General features: G+C 55.2%; 5 protein-coding genes across 5 annotated transcripts; 3 read left to right on the top strand and 2 right to left on the bottom strand.

Annotated features, from left to right (window-relative positions):
* Positions 1 to 3,936: 3,936 nt before the first annotated feature.
* COL26b_001038 (uncharacterized protein) lies at positions 3,937 to 4,925 on the top strand (the record flags this gene model as incomplete). The annotated part of the gene is made up of 2 exons (XM_053173998.1): positions 3,937 to 4,668; positions 4,731 to 4,925. 2 exons carry the CDS (start codon positions 3,937 to 3,939, stop codon positions 4,923 to 4,925), a joined length of 927 nt encoding a protein of 308 aa, XP_053042115.1.
* Positions 4,926 to 5,097: 172 nt separating this feature from the next.
* COL26b_001037 (uncharacterized protein) lies at positions 5,098 to 6,873 on the bottom strand (the record flags this gene model as incomplete). Its single annotated transcript, XM_053173997.1, has 1 exon — positions 5,098 to 6,873. The coding sequence occupies one exon, from the start codon at positions 6,871 to 6,873 to the stop codon at positions 5,098 to 5,100; it is 1,776 nt and encodes a 591-aa protein (XP_053042114.1).
* A 1,316-nt stretch (positions 6,874 to 8,189) lies between these two features.
* On the bottom strand, positions 8,190 to 10,783 carry COL26b_001036 (uncharacterized protein; the record flags this gene model as incomplete). Its single annotated transcript, XM_053173996.1, has 4 exons — positions 8,190 to 9,165; positions 9,219 to 9,512; positions 9,576 to 10,243; positions 10,349 to 10,783. 4 exons carry the CDS (start codon positions 10,781 to 10,783, stop codon positions 8,190 to 8,192), a joined length of 2,373 nt encoding a protein of 790 aa, XP_053042113.1.
* Positions 10,784 to 12,545: 1,762 nt separating this feature from the next.
* Positions 12,546 to 13,464, top strand: COL26b_001035 (uncharacterized protein; the record flags this gene model as incomplete). The annotated part of the gene is made up of 3 exons (XM_053173995.1): positions 12,546 to 12,702; positions 12,756 to 13,048; positions 13,099 to 13,464. 3 exons carry the CDS (start codon positions 12,546 to 12,548, stop codon positions 13,462 to 13,464), a joined length of 816 nt encoding a protein of 271 aa, XP_053042112.1.
* A 1,265-nt stretch (positions 13,465 to 14,729) lies between these two features.
* COL26b_001034 (uncharacterized protein) lies at positions 14,730 to 15,954 on the top strand (the record flags this gene model as incomplete). Its single annotated transcript, XM_053173994.1, has 2 exons — positions 14,730 to 15,123; positions 15,197 to 15,954. The coding sequence occupies 2 exons, from the start codon at positions 14,730 to 14,732 to the stop codon at positions 15,952 to 15,954; spliced, it is 1,152 nt and encodes a 383-aa protein (XP_053042111.1).
* Positions 15,955 to 16,676: the final 722 nt, after the last annotated feature.

Below are 16,676 nucleotides of genomic sequence, written 5' to 3'. Positions count from 1 at the left end.
GACGACTATCAGGAAAAAAGGCAGGCCAAAGGTGCCGCTTGGCCATGTGCCGAGTCTTCCTCGTTTTTGCTGCGGCTGCTGCTAACTGCTGCACCTCATTCTGGAGCTGCTCCTCCTTCGTGCGTCTGCATGCTGTGCGGTGTTTTTTCCTGTGTTTAGCATGTGCCTCGCATTGCAGTGTCCTGCCTCTTTGCAACGCATAACACCGCTGGATACCACTAACTGCAGTGACAAGGATAGCGAAAGCGGGCACAGGTGGGCGGCAAACCGCACCGTTTGGGTCGACGGGGCCTTTTTTTTCCCTCCCTGAGTCGGTCGTCGGCGTCAGCGATTTGACCAGTCGATCGACGACTCAGCGATGGCGCTGTGTAATTGACCAGACTCGCAGAGGCCCATGGGTCAGACGCACGACAGACGGACGAGAGACCAGGCCGCGCGCGAGACGGCCGGACTGGACGGGGTGACGGCCTGGGCTGAACCTGGGCGTCGGGAACTCTCGCTAAAGCGCCTGAAGAAACCCGCATCCGTCACCAGATCCTGGCATGATCTCCGTCAGAACCAGCTGCCAGATACCGACCCAGGGTGAGGAGAAGCGCGGCACAGATCGGAGAGAGGGGCGGCCACAGCAGGCAGGCCGTGACTGCGGGCTCGCGGGCCTGGCTGACGGTCTGACCTCAATCTCTTCTCGGTCACGTTTTTCGCAGTAGCAGCACCAGCGGGCGGGCGAAGGAGGTATTTTCTCTGCTGCTGCATGTCGAAGTGCCGTTGGAACTTGTCTGACGGTGATAGGTAGGGCGTCCTGCAAGACGGAACCTGGAACCCAGGAAACAACAGCCAACACCCTGCCTCCGAGCCGTTGCTTGACCCAGTTGCGGCTTGCCCAAGACTTGTCGCAGAGTCAGGGAAGCGAAGACGGGTAGCAGAAAAAAGGAAAGGAAAAATCTTGACGTTCAACTCGCTTTGAAGAAACCCCCCGCAATAACACTGCATTGGCCAATGGAAGTCCTTGCATGAAGATGAAGCGACACTCGTGGAAGCATCAAAACCCACAATGCGCGCCAATCGGGGCTCTGTATTACATAAGTGAGTGCTCTCCGCAAACGCAACTGCACGCCAACATCAACACGGAAGGCGAAGAGCACCGCAGCACCCCAGAGTGTCAAGGGGTCGGTCAGCCCCGGGGCCGCCAACGCCACCATCCCTGTCGAACCCACGCCTGCGATGCGTGGTCAGTCCACTCTGTCCACTCCGATGGGATGGGACAATCCACCCAGAATGCGCCAAAGTGGGAACCGTGTGGAACGGAAGACACTGAGTTTCCTAGGGACCAAGCAAGACAACGACGACGTCGTTTTTCTCTCCCTCTCTCTCCAGCGATCAAAGAGTCACTCTTGCGCGGTTATCTTTCCAGCCACGCACATTCTCTCTCAGCCGCCGCCTCACTGTTTGACTGTCTCGTGCTCACTGCCGCAACCCCTCCGTCCCGAGCCGATGGCAGAGTGGGCTTCATTCCAAGCAACATGCAGGCCGTTTACGTGCTCTGCAGTAGTTCCGAGACATGAGCACGCCAACCGCCGCCGGCACATTCCCTCTGCAGCCCCGTCATGCGAAAGTCCTCACCGACGATTGGCGACTGTGGGGGAAATGCTTGTGAATTTTCATCCTTATCAGACCTGAGGTATATCAAGACTCCGCGGCGGCGTCCAGAGTCGCAAAGTCGCACATTCGCGCATCTGGCGGTCTGCTAGTCGATATTTCGAAACATCGATCACCGCTGGAAGAGAAGCCATCCTACGAAAAGAGTCATTGATCAACCCTAAACTCTAAGTGCGCGCGCACAGATCAGTTCGTCTCGATCGAGTCGCGGAAATGCATCGAGGTCAAGGCTCAAGCTCCTTGCTGCTTCCAGAGCTCTAGGGAAGTCCGTCCTGCAGCCAAGAGATGTCACGACGTCAAGCCTCTAAACGTTGCTGGCGTCACCACTTTGAGATAGCGTTCATCCGGCCCGCAAACGGTTGAAGAGCTGTTGAACTCTAATCGCCAAACGTGTGTTCTGTGAGTCGTCATCGATGCCAACTTGCCAGCCTCAAAGCGTCCTCGTCCCACTTTATCACTTCATTCGAGGGGTCCCCGGTGGCTTGAAGACACTGAGATTCTAGATCCGTTCGTTCCGTATCATTTGGGAACGATGATGCCTGTCGTCTTCGGATGGGCTGCTCAGCTGGCCCGAGACATGAGACGGTTTTCGTTTCTCAGCTACTTTCAAAGTAGCCACAGCTGAGCCACAAGATGAAGTACCTGCATGGCGTCCATTTGAGGAATGGAATGGGAGCTCTGATGAAGCTAGAAATGAACATATTGGCTCGTTGTCGCTGACTCGGCTCGATGTCTGTTTTCAGCCTCTCATGGTCGGTCACTGCCAGCTGGATTGTAGTTAAATGATACAGGTGATGAGACGATGAGCATTCAACTGATTGTTTTGTATCTGATCGACCTCCGCCTTGCCTAGTTATCTCGACTTCAACATGGCCAGGCTTCTGGCCACATCGTGTAAGTCAGACGTCAGAGATCAATTAAAAGCTGCACTACTCGGTCCTGAAGCCCCCTCCCTCTAATTGCTATGTTGTCATCATGACCAACGAAGTTATTCATATTCATTTCGTAATGAATGCGCTGGGATCACCCATTGCTGCAGAACAAAGGGTACCCTTCGATACTAAATCTTGCTTAACGTTCAGGATTGATAGAGCTCTGATAGGTGAGCACATTTTCACTCGCCGGCAGGGCGCGTTCTCACCTGAAATTACTTCATTGGTCCTCTACCCTACATACCCAATGCTGCTCATACATGAGGCTCTCCCAGTTACATATGATGAAAGCTATGGGAGCCGTGGAGAAAACCTGGTCTCAAGCAGGCACTAAGGTCATATAATACTTACTCATCCCAATAAGCGATTGAGGCTCATTAGATTCTGCCATAACCTCATATAAGATGAGATGCATCAAGTTGTGAGTGAGGATAAAAGAAAGAAGTAGCGGTTGAAGCTTGGCAAGGACACGCAAGACAGTCCTTTTCGCAGAGTATCACAAAGACCACAATTATAATATCTGATCCGTCACACAAAGCTAAACATGATAGCTTCATGAATCATTCTGATAGGGCTTTCCAGTTACTGTAGGCTCAACTTGTCTCACATGCTTATATGACTGGCTGTGATCTGTTTGTTATAATAGTAACTATTCTATTTCAAATCCCAGTATCAGTTCTCAGACACACTATGTCAGTTGTGATAAAGATGAAACTCATCATTCGTCAAAAGACTAAAAAGCAGAGAATCGAATTCATTCATTCAAAACTCCTGAGTCTTTGAGTCTTGAGCCAGGCCATCTTTGCGAGCTTTGACCTCAATCATTTCCCTGGCACTCTAACTTACGTGTCAGTGAGGTTACCCAGCAAAGACAGACGGAGCTGCTGTGCACTGCAGTCGTCCATTTCAGTATATTGTCGTGGTTGTGATATGAGCTTTGCGCAGTTCTTTGGGTTCACCCATTGTCGTTGCAGCCCGCTTCTTTGGCCATGCATTACTTTCTCTGGCAGGCCTTGTGTCGAAGACCATCAAACGCTACCCTTCAAATCGAACGGGACCTTGCAGCTCTTTCCTTCGTTTGTGCCCTCTTGATTCAAATCTCACCTTGACCTTTTCCCTGTATTTTACTTCCGATTTCTTCTCTGAAGTTTTCACCACACATCATCACAACCCTACAACACAGGTTGGCAGCCTATCTGCCTCTCCCCCAGCACGTCCCTAGGACCAAAACTCCATCTAATCAGCCTCTTCTTGCTCAGAAGAACTACCTTACTGAGGTAGAATTGCACAGGCAGCTCTTCGGATCGACAACTTGGCTTCACAAATTAATTGCACGTACAACAACAAAATGGCTACCGACAAGAATTCCCAAGAGAACACCGGCGGCCGTGTTGAAGAGGTCGATCAGCCCGGCTCTGATGTCGAGGACTGGGAGGTTGTCCACGAGTACTCCTTCAAGTATCAGTCTGGCGACAACAAGTCTGTTGACGAGAAGTCTGTCCGCGATGCTGTTGTCAACGGCGTCACCGAGAGCCCCACCGTCGACGACAATCAGGCCGACGGCGATGTTACCGACCAGAAAGAGGAGGACATGACCACGGACGTCGATGAGAAGCTGGCCGCCAAGAGAGAGAAGAAGAGAGAAAAGCGACGTGCCTACAAAAAGCGTGCCCAGGAGAGACGTACCCTAGAGAAGGAGCAGGAGAAACACATCGTCGCCGATGTCGCCAACCAGAACGAGCAGATCTCTGACCAGAACCAGCAGAAGTTGGCCGAGACCCTGGCTGAGGTCACCTTCGCCAAGAAGCAGATCGACGATGAGATCCGCAGTCTCCAGAACGCGCAGAAGGTTGCGCAGAACATGGTCGACAAGCTCAACGAGGAGATAACCCAGAAGATGTCTGATCTTGGAATCGCCGACAAGGAGACCGACAAGAAGACACAGAAGGAGGCCTTCTTGGCTGAGCTCATCTCGGACTGGGATGAGTACTTTGGAGATGGTGACCTCGACGACTGGCAGCGCCTCTGCGATGACTTGGGTCTGCCCACCGACCTGCCTAGCAAGACACAGTGTCGCAAAGTAAGCGCCTGAGACTTCATGGCCTTCGAATACATGCTAACTCCACGGGTTTCTTCTCTTAGGCTATCAGAACTGTCCATGTCAACATTCGTCAGTTCCTCGACGCCGTCCCCAAGCCCGAGACCGTCATCTTCTTCAAGAACGTCTACAAGCTTGCCCACTGGTCGCGCAAGAGCAAGAAGTTGGTTCCCAAGGATCTCATTACCCGCGGAACTCCCATGCGCGCCCTCATGCGTGAGCTCAGTCGCTGCTACTAAGCATGGAAACGAACTTCGGCCATTTGTCTTGGGTTGGATTGGAATCAGAGATGGATAGGGACCATTGGAGGGGTATGAAGGGATTCTGGTATTCATGGAAACAGTAATTACCCAGCAGCCAACTTTTGATGCGCCAGCCGTCTATACAAACTTCCTACCCGTGCTCTCTGCTCTAGGACCGTATCTCCCACAGTCTAATCTTGCCCGTGTCATTACCAACCGCCAACAGATCGCTCTGTCTTCCAAACGCAACAGCAGTGACTCTGCCCAAGGGCGTCTGCGCCGTGGGCCAATTCCTGTAGACCGTGCAAGTAGGCAGGTGTACCAAACGCAGCGCGTCCTTCTTCTCATAACTACCAAAAGCCATCAGCTGGCCGTCCGGAGAGAATGTCAGCGTCGTGATGGGCGTGACGAGCTGCTCAAAGGTGCGCGTCGGCTCGGGGCGCTCCACAACCTTGACCTCGCCCGCCTTGGACTTTGTGACGAGCGCCTCGCGGTCGTAAATGTTGGTGATACCGCTGCTGGAGCCAATCGCCACCCATCTGTCCTCGCCCAGAAACTCGGGACCCTGGTGACCTCCCAACGCGATGACGATGCCGCCCACACAGCCCTCGTCATGCCATACAGCGCGGAACTTGCGGTCATCGACGCAGTACTCGCCGACGGAGCCGTCCTTGCCGAGAATGGTGAGACCCTCGCCGTTGCTCCACCACACGAAATCCGCGATACCGTGTCTACTGTCGAGGCGTGCCGAGGCGATCCATTGCCTGGACTCGGTGCTGATGATGTTGACAATACCACCGCCCTTCCTGGTGGACGCAACGAGACCCATGTACCGGCCACGAGGGCTGAGCTTGAAGCGCTCCATCGTCTTGTGCTCGTGTTGGTGGCCCTGGACACGGGCGGTCTTCTGCACCTGGCCAGTCTCAAGGTCCCAGCTGTGGTAGAACTTGCGACGACCGGCAAAGAAGATCTGGTTGCCTGATGGGTAGAGGAACTCGGCGCGGCGGACGTCGACGCCCTTCGCTTGCACGGAGGTGAGCATCGGGTTCGGGGTAGGGTGTGCCGTCGGGTTGATGTGGTGCAGGTACAGAACGGACGAGACGCTGGAGGACAGGAGGACGGGGTATTTCGGGTGGAAGGAGAGGTTGTTGACGGAGGCCTTGTGAGCGTCGGGGATCTCGCGCGTGCGCTGGATGTCGATGGTCTCTGGCCTGAGGCGGGTCCTACCATTCGAGTCCTTGCCAGCAAGGCGGTGGACGTCGCGGAGGAACTTCTCCAGGGGCGCGGCGGACAGGTCATCGTCGCCGCCCTCCTCGTCGGAGCTGATGGAGGAGTCGGAGGCAGCGGCTGACGATCTTCTTCTCCTCTTCGACGGGCGCTCTTCGGATTCTTGAGCCCACTTCGGCAGGGGGTTCAGTCGGAGATACTGCTGGCGCAACCTTCTGCTGTACTCGGCGCCGCTAACGACATCCTCGCCCTCGCTGATTCTCAGCTTCCGTAACCTCGTCGCGTTCGCCAGGGAAACCGTCAATCGCTCGTCATCACTGTCCTCCCATGCCGGTGCATTGGGATCAACAGCGGCGGGTTTCTGCTTGCCGGCTTGCGAGCCCTTGGCCGAGGGGACACCGGTGTCGAGCATGAAGAAGTCATGGTCGGCGGCATCCTCTAGTGTGGTCTTGTCTTGCGCGACAAGGTGTTGATTCCTCTCCTTCTCCAACCGTTCGATATCGCCCAAAACATCGTTGCGGAAGAGCTGTTCGCGGAAGTCGGCCTTGCCTCCCAGTACCAACCGCTCAAGTTCCTCTTCGTCTGAATCCTTCTCGTCAAAGACAGTCTGCGGGTTGCGCTGGCGGATGGCTGCTTCGAGCTCAGATTGCTCAGATTCCGAAGACGAAGTGACTTCCTCCTCGTCGGGGAACTCTTCGAAGGGCTGCTCGTTGGCCATTGTCGCGGTCGTGGGAATGACAAGGATTTTGAGGTCTTCGGCGCACCAGAGATCGAGGTGGGAGTGTGTTGGCGACTGTAAAGACGTCCAGAATTTTTTTACCGGGGGCGTGCAGCCTTGCAGACGGAAGCAGAACCTGATTGGTAGGTGGTTTCAGCCACAAGTGGCTAACAGCCAATGAGACAAAGCTATGTCTTCAGGCTGAAGGTGGGGCACTGCCCCTCCTCCAACACGCAGTGGCACCACACTGCTGCGCATGGTTGCTGCGCTGCGTACAGTGGGGCAATTTCGAAGACGCAACAACGTATCTCATTCCAAGGATGAAAAAGGGAAATCTCTTTACATGATTCTACTGTCGTACGCCGCTACAAGCCATTTCATATAAGCGTTGATGAGTGTACTGAATAACGTAGAAATCATCATTAAGAACTCGACTTTGAGTAGTAATTGATGGGAAGAACATTGGCCGGGTTTCTTGTTCGATTACTACCATTCTCACGCCCTTCGGGGGAGGGTTGAGTTGCAGTGAAACAGGGGCGGAAACGGTACCCAGCCAACAAACATCCAATACGGAATCTGACCGTGTACCGAACCCTTCAAGTTTACCACACAACATTCATTTACCCAGAAGTATAGGTCGTAACTTCGACCCAATCACCTAGGCTGTAATGGAGATTAAAGCTGAACTTGCCTTTGATGAGCACCTATTTACCGCGTGTTACTTACATGGGAGGACGACGAACTCAATGGAACAGGAATGTTGTCTATCTCAATGCTGTCCGTCGTGAGCCTTACCATGTGCTCGCTGAGGTTTCACCCTCACTTCATCATCTTTCCTAGTGGCGCATATATCTAATGCCGAATTTTGAAACAGTTGGGCACAGCTCTGCCAGCTATTATCATTTGTAGATTCGAACCCAATCTGGAGGTGAGTTCGAATCACCAGAAACATGAGAACGGGTATCATAGCCGGCTTTGCGAATCTTCAATGCAATTTTGAACACCTCCGGGGCCCTGATGTAGCATAAAAATTCCTACGGCTGGAGACCAATCGCATCCAAAGTCTGAGGGCGCTGGTTCCATTCTTACCACTTTGTGCCCAACCAAAGATGCCCCGTCAGCCTCACTATTGTGTGCCAAGAGCGCGTGTTCGCACTTCACTGCGATTTTAACCACCCCCGAGGCTTTGACGCAGTATGAACAAGGAACGTTAAGAGACAATGACTTGTCGCACATCTGATAGCGCGGTTACTGTACCCTCAATTACTTACGTGCCTAGCTCGCTGATTCTATTCTCATTACTGAGAACCAGGCCATCAGGGCCTCACTGCAGCCTTCAACGCCTCGTCCAGCCGACCCAAATCCGGGCTCACACTCTCATGGCTCTTCAAAGTCAATACCGCCGCCTTCTGCGCAACATCAATCAAGTTCTGAACCTTGCCTCCCTTTGCCAAGCCCGCAATCATGACACCCAAGAAGGTATCTCCAACACCATTGACTGACACAATGTCCTCAATCGCAACCTTCTCCGCCGGTGGGAAAAGACGCATGTACACGCCTCCAACAGTAGGATGATCAACAGGCGCCCTCGTAAGAAGCCATCTCTCCTCATTCCTGTCCTTGAGACGGGGATCATCCCGTCCCAGGATCGTAGTCAAAAGCACTCCCTTTGATCCTAGCTTCGTCACGAGCGTGGGGATGTACGGCAGAAGGTGGATAGTCTGCACCGGAATACCCGCATCCGTCATCTCCGCGGACGTAAGCTGCACAAAGCGATCCCTCGCGCCGCGCATGTTGAACGCATCGATGACCTCAAACCACTCCGGCGTATCGAAGAAGCCGTTCTCCTTGGCAGCCGTGTACATGGCCGTCAGCTCAAAGTTATTCGGCGACGCAATGTCAATGCCCGGGTTCGGGAAGACGCCCAGGTGAGGGTGCTCCCTGGGGAAGAGACCGATCGACTTGGCCGTCGAGACGGGCTCGAAGGCGACGCCGCAAGCCTGCTCGCGGCCGGCCTGGATCCAGGCGCGGATGTCCTTGGGGCTCCAATTGCCGTCGACGACGAGCCAGCCGGGCTTCGCGCCCGAGACGGCAGACTTCCAGTATTCGGGGAAGGAGTGGTTGGCAAAGATTCCCATGTCGGCCATGGCGACCACGAGGTTCTTCTCGGCGTCGTTGACGGCGACATACTGGGCGGTGCGGTTCGAGTGGTGGTACTCGGACCCAAGTTGGCGGATGTAGGTCGTGTCGAGGCCGGATGACTCGAGAGAGGACAGGACCGTCTTCCCGGCGCTACGGGGAGTTCAGTCATGTAATATGCGAAGAGGGGAAGGAAGGCAGCTTACACATCGTCTCCAACCATGCTGCAAAGGCGGACGCTCACATCCTTGCTCACTCTGTGTGCGGCGAGGGCAACATTGTGACCGACACCGCCGATGGACTGGTTGATACAAGCGGGGTTGGAAGTGTGCATGTGAGGCGAGATCTCCTTAACGTCGCCCAGAGGATGGTAGTCACAGCTTAGATCGATAGCTACCGAGCCTGCAACGAGGACATCCGCCTTGCTCGACTTAGGGGCTTCGACTTTCGTCGCAGGCTTTGCAGCAGCGTCATATCCGGCAAATAATTTGCTTGAAGAGCTATCTACGCAGTCAGAACCTATCTTCTGGCTGGGCTATATACACACGGAGCAGCTCACTTACACGGACTCCGTGCCCTCGTTCAGCATTTTGGACAGCTCGACGGCGATCTGGGTGGCCCGCGCCACGTTGTTCCTCACCAGCGCCACGTTGGCCAGCGTGCTCCTCTCCTCTGTCAGCGCCCTGATCCTGCCGAGGACGTACGGGGTGTTTCTCGCTCCCGTGAAGCCCTTCTCCAGAGCCTCGTTGACGGCCGTCTCGATGACGACGTCCATCTCTTCACGAGGGATCGCGTGTTCTTCGGGGATGGGGTTGGCGAAGAGCATGCCGGACTCAATGTTCAGCCTCTCCTGGGCGAGGATCATGGCGGCGGCCTCGCGCTCGGTCTCGACGACGAGGGGGCTCTTCGTGCCGCTCTCGCGGACCCAGAAGGCGGGGAAGTCGACCTTGCCAGTGCGGCCATCGGCGAAGGTGGCGACGAAGGCGCCGTGGGTCTCGAGGAACTCGAGAGTGCGGGGGATGTCGAGGAAGCCCTTACAGCCGGCGCTGATGACGGCTACGCGGGTGCGGCCGAGCTCAGTGAGGTCTGCAGAGACGTCCATGCTGTTTTCGCCGCCGCGGTGGACGCCGCCGAGGCCGCCGGTGCCGAAGATGCGGATGCCGGCGAGGCGGGCGAGGAGCATCGTGCCGGCAATGGTTGTGCCACCGTGAACTTTACGGCCGGTCATGCCCTGCGCTGTGTTAGTTGAACGTGATTTTCATGACGGGCAAACGAGGAGAGAAAATGCCAGACAGCGAGTCCAATGTAATGAGCAGACCCAATGTGCGGGACTTACCAAGCCGACCAAGTGAGCAACATCTCGTCTGGAAACCTTGCTGGCGGTTCCAGAGTTGACCATGAAAGCAACTTCTTCCTCGTTCAAACCCACGACAGGTTGTCCATTGAGAATACCGCACACAGCAGGCACACCACCGCCCTGACGGACGACGTCCTCCAGACCGAGATCATTACCCAGCGCGCCGTGAGTGTATATGGTAGACTCCAAAGCCACAACGGGCTTGTTCGTTGCAACGGCGTCGGCGACTTCGTCCGATACACGCAGAAGATCCTTCAAGCCTGCGGGGGTCTGGTAGGCGGCGGCGCTCATGTACCGCTGTGTCTGGCGCCCGAGGATCGTGCCGGCGGGAGCGGTGCGATTTGATCTCCGGCAGAACTGAAGCTGTGAGAGTGATTGTCTCGCCAGCCGGCAAGAGGAGCGCGGTACGATCATGTTTGCTGGCTGGAGCGTGCCTCGGCACTCGGCGTGCGAGCGACGAACAGGTAGCTAACGGCGCGGAATTGGTCGGTGGCAAACCCGTTTAAAGAATCGAAAGGTGCTCTTACTGTGTGAGTGAGTCCACTGTAGTTCAGACGTGGTCAATTGATGCTATCGCGATGCGTATGAGTCGATTGATGTATGAGCAAGGCCGGGAGGCTTTTACATGAATTGAGGATGAGGTCGGAACCGGCCGAAGTGCACACGCCCTCTCGAAGACAATGTAATCGGGAGGGCGATCCACTGAAGAACACGGTTTGATCCACTGGACCACACTGTCTCCGCCTATCAGGTCAAGCTCAATCGACCTAACCTACCTAGACTCTCAGCGCCGTTAGTCGGGCTCACTCAGGTTACCCTCAACTATTATCAGTCTCATGGAAGTCACCGCAGTGCATCAAAAAGGACATCCTTTTGACTGCTGCGACGTAGTCTTTGGAATACAAGAGATCACATTCTCATCTGACGGAATCAGGGACTTGATCTCAAACAGTGTAAGCGCGGCGAGTCTCGTCAAGCTCTGCCCTGGGTATCCGCCGCGCAAACGCCGTTCAACTTGAACATCTTGTGGGATTCAACGCTGAATAAATGTGATAACGGCGGCAAGTCAGAATACACTTTCATGCGTTCTTCGCCTCAGATGCGCTACTCAGTCGCCATCGAGAATGATAGAGGCAAGAACATTTCTCACACAAAGGGGGGGAGATATCAAGATTTGATGGGTTTAGGCAAAGAATATAACCTGTGATGATATGAGTGAGTGGAAGCATGAGGGAAAGAGAATTGAAGCCCCTTGGCGGCGGAACAGCGAGCCGAAGAGACCGAGGGGGCCAAAAACTCCACTGGTTTAGCGTAGAGCGTGTGCTATGGGTTTAATTAGGCGTTGGCTCGTGCGTCACAGCGTCTCATTTCCATTCAGCGGGGGCCACCATTCTCGACTTCATGGACATTGCAGGAACCCGTCCTCCACCGTCTCTACGCCTGTTCAATCTGAAACCTGCCCTGCATCAAGAGGGCGTCGCACCCTTCGACATCCGCGGGGCTGCCATCTTAATTCCCAGCTGTTATATGGCTTCTCTGTCGTGTTCCATTCGCTCTGCCCTTGCCCACGTCATGCACAGACGGAGGGCAGACCGCGTATCGTGAGCCTGCCAGCCTGAGCCTGTCGCGATGGAACGCCTGGCCCGGTGCTGTCATCCGGGAGGGACACGGCATGACTTTAATGCTCTTAAGTTCAAGGTTATCTGCCGTTCGCCGTGTCGGATCGCCGCTGTCTACGGGCGAGGAGGTGTTCATGGAACGGATGGGAGGTTCCAGGCTTTTGCCTTCTCTGCCAGAGTCGGCTCCTCTGGTAGAGTCAAGACCTGCTGACGTCCCAGTCTCTTGGTATCTTGTTCTGGTCCTATTTTTCCGTCCTCCCACCCTCTTCATCCAACCCATCCCAGCACCCATCCCGCGGGTACCAAATGCTCATTTCCTGAGAGTGAGCCCGCATCTAAATACCCTCTGGTTTAGGGCCGGTTCCCACTTTTCCCTTCGTTTTGCTGAATCCAGGACCCTGTCATTCCCAGAGTCTTGGATGCTTCAGGCGGCCTAAATACTCATTGTTGCCGTCCTTCCGAGGGCTTGCAGCTCTGATCCTCTTCACCCGTTTTTGCGTGTCTCGATTCACTTCTCGCCGTCTGGCTGCAACGCAGCGTCTATCTTCCCGCCCATGATGGTTTCTTCCTTTTCGTACGCGGCGGCGCTGCTATTTCTGTTCGCGACCTCCGGCTCGGCCCAGAACCTGAACTTTACGATTGCCAACGGCCAGATCTTTACGCCCGGTCTGGTCATTCTCGACGCCCCACAGCCCGGCACACCACTCGGAGGAGGTAAGCATCTGAAGTTTCAATAATGGTGAGCTTTTTGGTGTTGACCGATGTAGACAATCTTCATGTTGCGCTGGACGTATCCACGAACGGCAAGATGCCGTTGCCGCCTTATGCCTCGAACAGCCCAACCAAGATCTTCAACGTCACAATGTTCCTGTCCAGCTACACCACCGGCCGCAATTTTACCATCACCAACGGCACGGCATCAGCCAACAACACTAGTCTGGGCGACATCATGTTCCAAGAGCCCGGCAGCACGGTGAAGCACGTCAACTGGATCTGGCCCGACTGTCTGGTCGGCGATGGCCAGCCATCCTCGACCGGCAGCGACCGTGGCGCTTACAACGTGCGCCACCCGCCTCCTCCACACATCCCCCGCGCTAACAAGCTTTCCAGATTTCAATCCGCCAAAACTACCGCTTAAACGGCGAAGACCACTACACAATCTTTGATGTGCCGATTTCCGTCACAAACAGCATCTCGCAAAAGAACGGGCGGCCTTCCTGCGATGCGCTGAACAACCCCCTGCTCAGCGACCAAGAACTCAACGCCACAGCCGCAAACGCCATCGGCGTCCTCTTCGCGCCGGGAGACTCGACGCAGATCGAAGTCAAGGCCGGCAACGGCAACGACGACGGGTTAGGCGACACCAAGCCGGAGGCGACGCCCGGCGACGGCCTCGGAGCCGGCAGCACGCTCAGCTGGAGAGACGGGGCGCATTGGCTGTGCCTGCTGAGCATCGGCGCCGCACTGATGCTGTAAGTGAGACGGCGGATCAGACGTAATCATCTTATTTTCGTGATACCCGGGACGATGTGCTGTACATAATAGGACACGGCTGCTTAATCGAGCCGAGAGACTCGCTCGTATTCGTTGGCGGGACGGATGACACCAGCAGCGACCTGGTAGCAAGGTAGTACACGCTTTAACGGCCGAACAATATTCCCCTTCTAGAAAAACCACAATTTAAACTCTGGCGAATCCAGGCAGGGGTTCTTTACAAGAAAAGAAAGAATCCATTTAGACTCAATTTCTTCTCAGGCGATCTGGTCGGCCAGTCTATTACGCACACAGCTGGAGCCCCATTTCCGGGGCTCCACCACTCCTCTCAGAGCCCCCGGGTCGGTGGCCATCCGCGACGTCCATGCCATCCGGTGACCCCCCTCCCCGTTCATTCGCCGACGAACTGCTCTCCAGAAATGGCAACGCCCATCGCCCGATAACCGCCTCACATGCGCAAAGTGCAAAACCATCCCCACCGACCTTCTAGCTCTCCCGTCGTACAACAGTGAATGGCTCGCCCTATTAGAACGCGCTCTAGGCGGACTTCGCGTCCGAATCAGCAGTCCTAGTCCCTGGTCCCGTCAACTGCAACGGTGCCTCCCCCAGATTCCCCGCACTTTGGCTCGGCCGCACCAAACCTCGGCTGCGCATTACCTGCCGCTACCGCTGCTCAAGCTGCAAAAGGCTGGGAAACGGGCAGAAACAGCACAGCACATGGATGGCGGCAGCTGTTCTCGCCAAGCAACACCTACACTATGAAGGTACTCAGCATCAAGGAGCTTGGAGCTCCAACGACCCTTGCTCGTCTATTTCCCGGACGCCCTCTTTCCCCCCAGCCGTTGAAACTGCTTTAAGTATGGGGGTCGCTTGCCGGAAACTCGGTGGTGTGATGTTAGACATTGCCTCCTTCCTTTTTTCCCACCTACGCATCTCACCCTCGATAGTGTTGATGACGTTGTGAGAGCACCCGCAGAAGCTTCTTGGAAAAGGTTGAGCCCGCGCCCAGAAGTTGGGTCGATTTACGGTTATTCTTGTAACCCATAGCCAGCCTTCGCTCCGACCCTGAGCTGCCATCTGATTTTCTGATTCCAGTTGTGCTGGTTTCCATCAACTACACCTCGCTTTCGCTCCTGCCCTCCCAGGTATAAGAGCCTTTGGTTCCACAAACTCACCTGTGCCAACACACCATCGCCAACCTCTTCTGGTGGAACGGCCCACGCGTAACAACCGCGTCGAACCTCAGAATGCCGATGCACCAGGGCTTCCTCCCTCGCGAGGGCCTCGTCGCCGATCCCATCTTTCGCCTCATTGGACGCACCGCCCTCAACCCAGCCCTCGTGCTGCCGCTGCTCCTGCTCGCCCGCTACACCAAGAAAGGCGGCGACCTTGCCATTCTACACCCGACAGCGTTCTCGGGCCTCAAGAAGTTGGCATGGCTTTCGGTGCTGCGAATGGCCGATCAGTGGCTCTCGTCGCGCTCGCTGAACAACTGGGTCTCCGACCGCTACAACTGGTCCAAGGAGATCGTCCTCGTGACCGGTGGCGCTGGTGGTATTGGAGGTCAAGTAGTTCAACTGTTCGCTGAGCGTGGCACCACCGTCGTGGTACTAGACATTCAGGAGCTGACCTACACTGCGGGTAAGGCATTCCCCCTGTCGCCATAGGGCGCCATGGCCTCTTGCTTCAAACCGTTCACTAACACAGTCAACAGCCTCCAACGTCCACTACTTCAACTGCGACATCACTTCAACCGAAAAGCTCGCCGCCGTGGCACGGGAGATTCGCGCTCGCATCGGCCACCCGACGGTCCTCATCAACAACGCCGGCGTCGCCCGCGGCAAGACGATCCTCGACTCCACCGAGCGTGATGTCAAGTTCACCTTTGATGTGAACACCTTTGCCCACTTCTGGACCGTCAAGGAATTCCTCCCGAACATGATCGCCACCAATCACGGCATGGTCGTCACCATCGCATCCTACGCCGCGTGGTTGACGGTCCCCAACATGGTCGACTACGGAGCCTCCAAGGCCGCCGCCATGGCCTTCCACGAAGGTCTTTCTGCTGAACTCGTGACCAAGTATAACGCCCCTCGCGTGCGGACGGTCCTGATCAACCAGGGATACACCAAGACGCCGCTATTCACCGGCTACGAGCAGGGTCTGCAGTTCTTGATACCCGCCCTGGAGCCCGAGACCGTGGCAGAAGCAATCGTGAAGAAGGTTCTTGAGGGTACGAGCGGACAAGTCATCCTGCCCGCCGTTGGGTCTCTGCTGGGATCATTCAGGGGAATGCCGCACTGGTACCAGCACCACATGCGGTGCGACGGGCAGAAGCTGATGAAGAACTTTGCCGGAAGGCAAGTTGTGAAGGATGTTGAGAAGTACTACGAGGAGAAGGACCAGCAGGACAGGCCAGAGGAAAGCACCGTGCTCGTCGGGGAGCAGCAGGCTGCTAATGGGATCGAATGAGGTGGAGCAGGTGAAGGATTTGTGTCTTAAAGGGACATCAAAACGAGTGAGTGTTATGCTCGGATGGGTGGTGTAACTCTAATTGTCTCCGTCGTGAGCATTTCATAGCGCTTCCCGGGAGGTATTGGTTCGGCAATTTCCATTGATCAGGTACTGAAGAAGGAACATCAAAAGAAAAAAAAGTTCAAAAAGTGGCTCGAACCCATGGGCTCCAGCGCTGGATAATCATGATCTCTGTGTTCAGCTGGCATACTAGTTCTACCATACTGGGCATATTCACGGCCACTTATTCCGGGCGCTGTTGCTCAGTCCTGACGCAGACCTCCCTAAATATCTTTGGGGCCGACTCGCTCTTCACGTGACCCCTTCTCACCTTTACGATAAAAGCATTTTCATCATCGTCTTGGGCCTGGGAAGCTACTAGTTAGTCAAATCACCTTCTCGAGACTCGTACGCTGGGCAATTTCTTCGCCAAAATTGTTGACTCAAGCGACTGGTACGCGGTAGGCGGGATGACAACGGTAGACTAATACTGCACCCAGTCTTGACCGCACTTCAATCGAAATATTGTTATTTATCATCCATATCACGAGAGTTGAGACGTTACTCGATACGTAAATCGCATGGGTAGCTGCTGCCTTGAGCTTCCCTGCAAGCTTGTTGGTCCACACGCACCCGTCATTTGGCATTCCAACAGTACTTAACCAACGGGCTAAGTAGCG

The sequence above is a fragment of the Colletotrichum chrysophilum genome (assembly GCF_026319265.1).
Source record: "Colletotrichum chrysophilum strain AFK26 chromosome Unknown scaffold_4, whole genome shotgun sequence".
NCBI classification, from domain to species: Eukaryota; Fungi; Ascomycota; class Sordariomycetes; order Glomerellales; family Glomerellaceae; genus Colletotrichum; species Colletotrichum chrysophilum.
The sequence above is the reverse complement of the archived record's forward strand: the minus strand, read 5'-3'. Positions and strand labels throughout refer to the sequence as shown.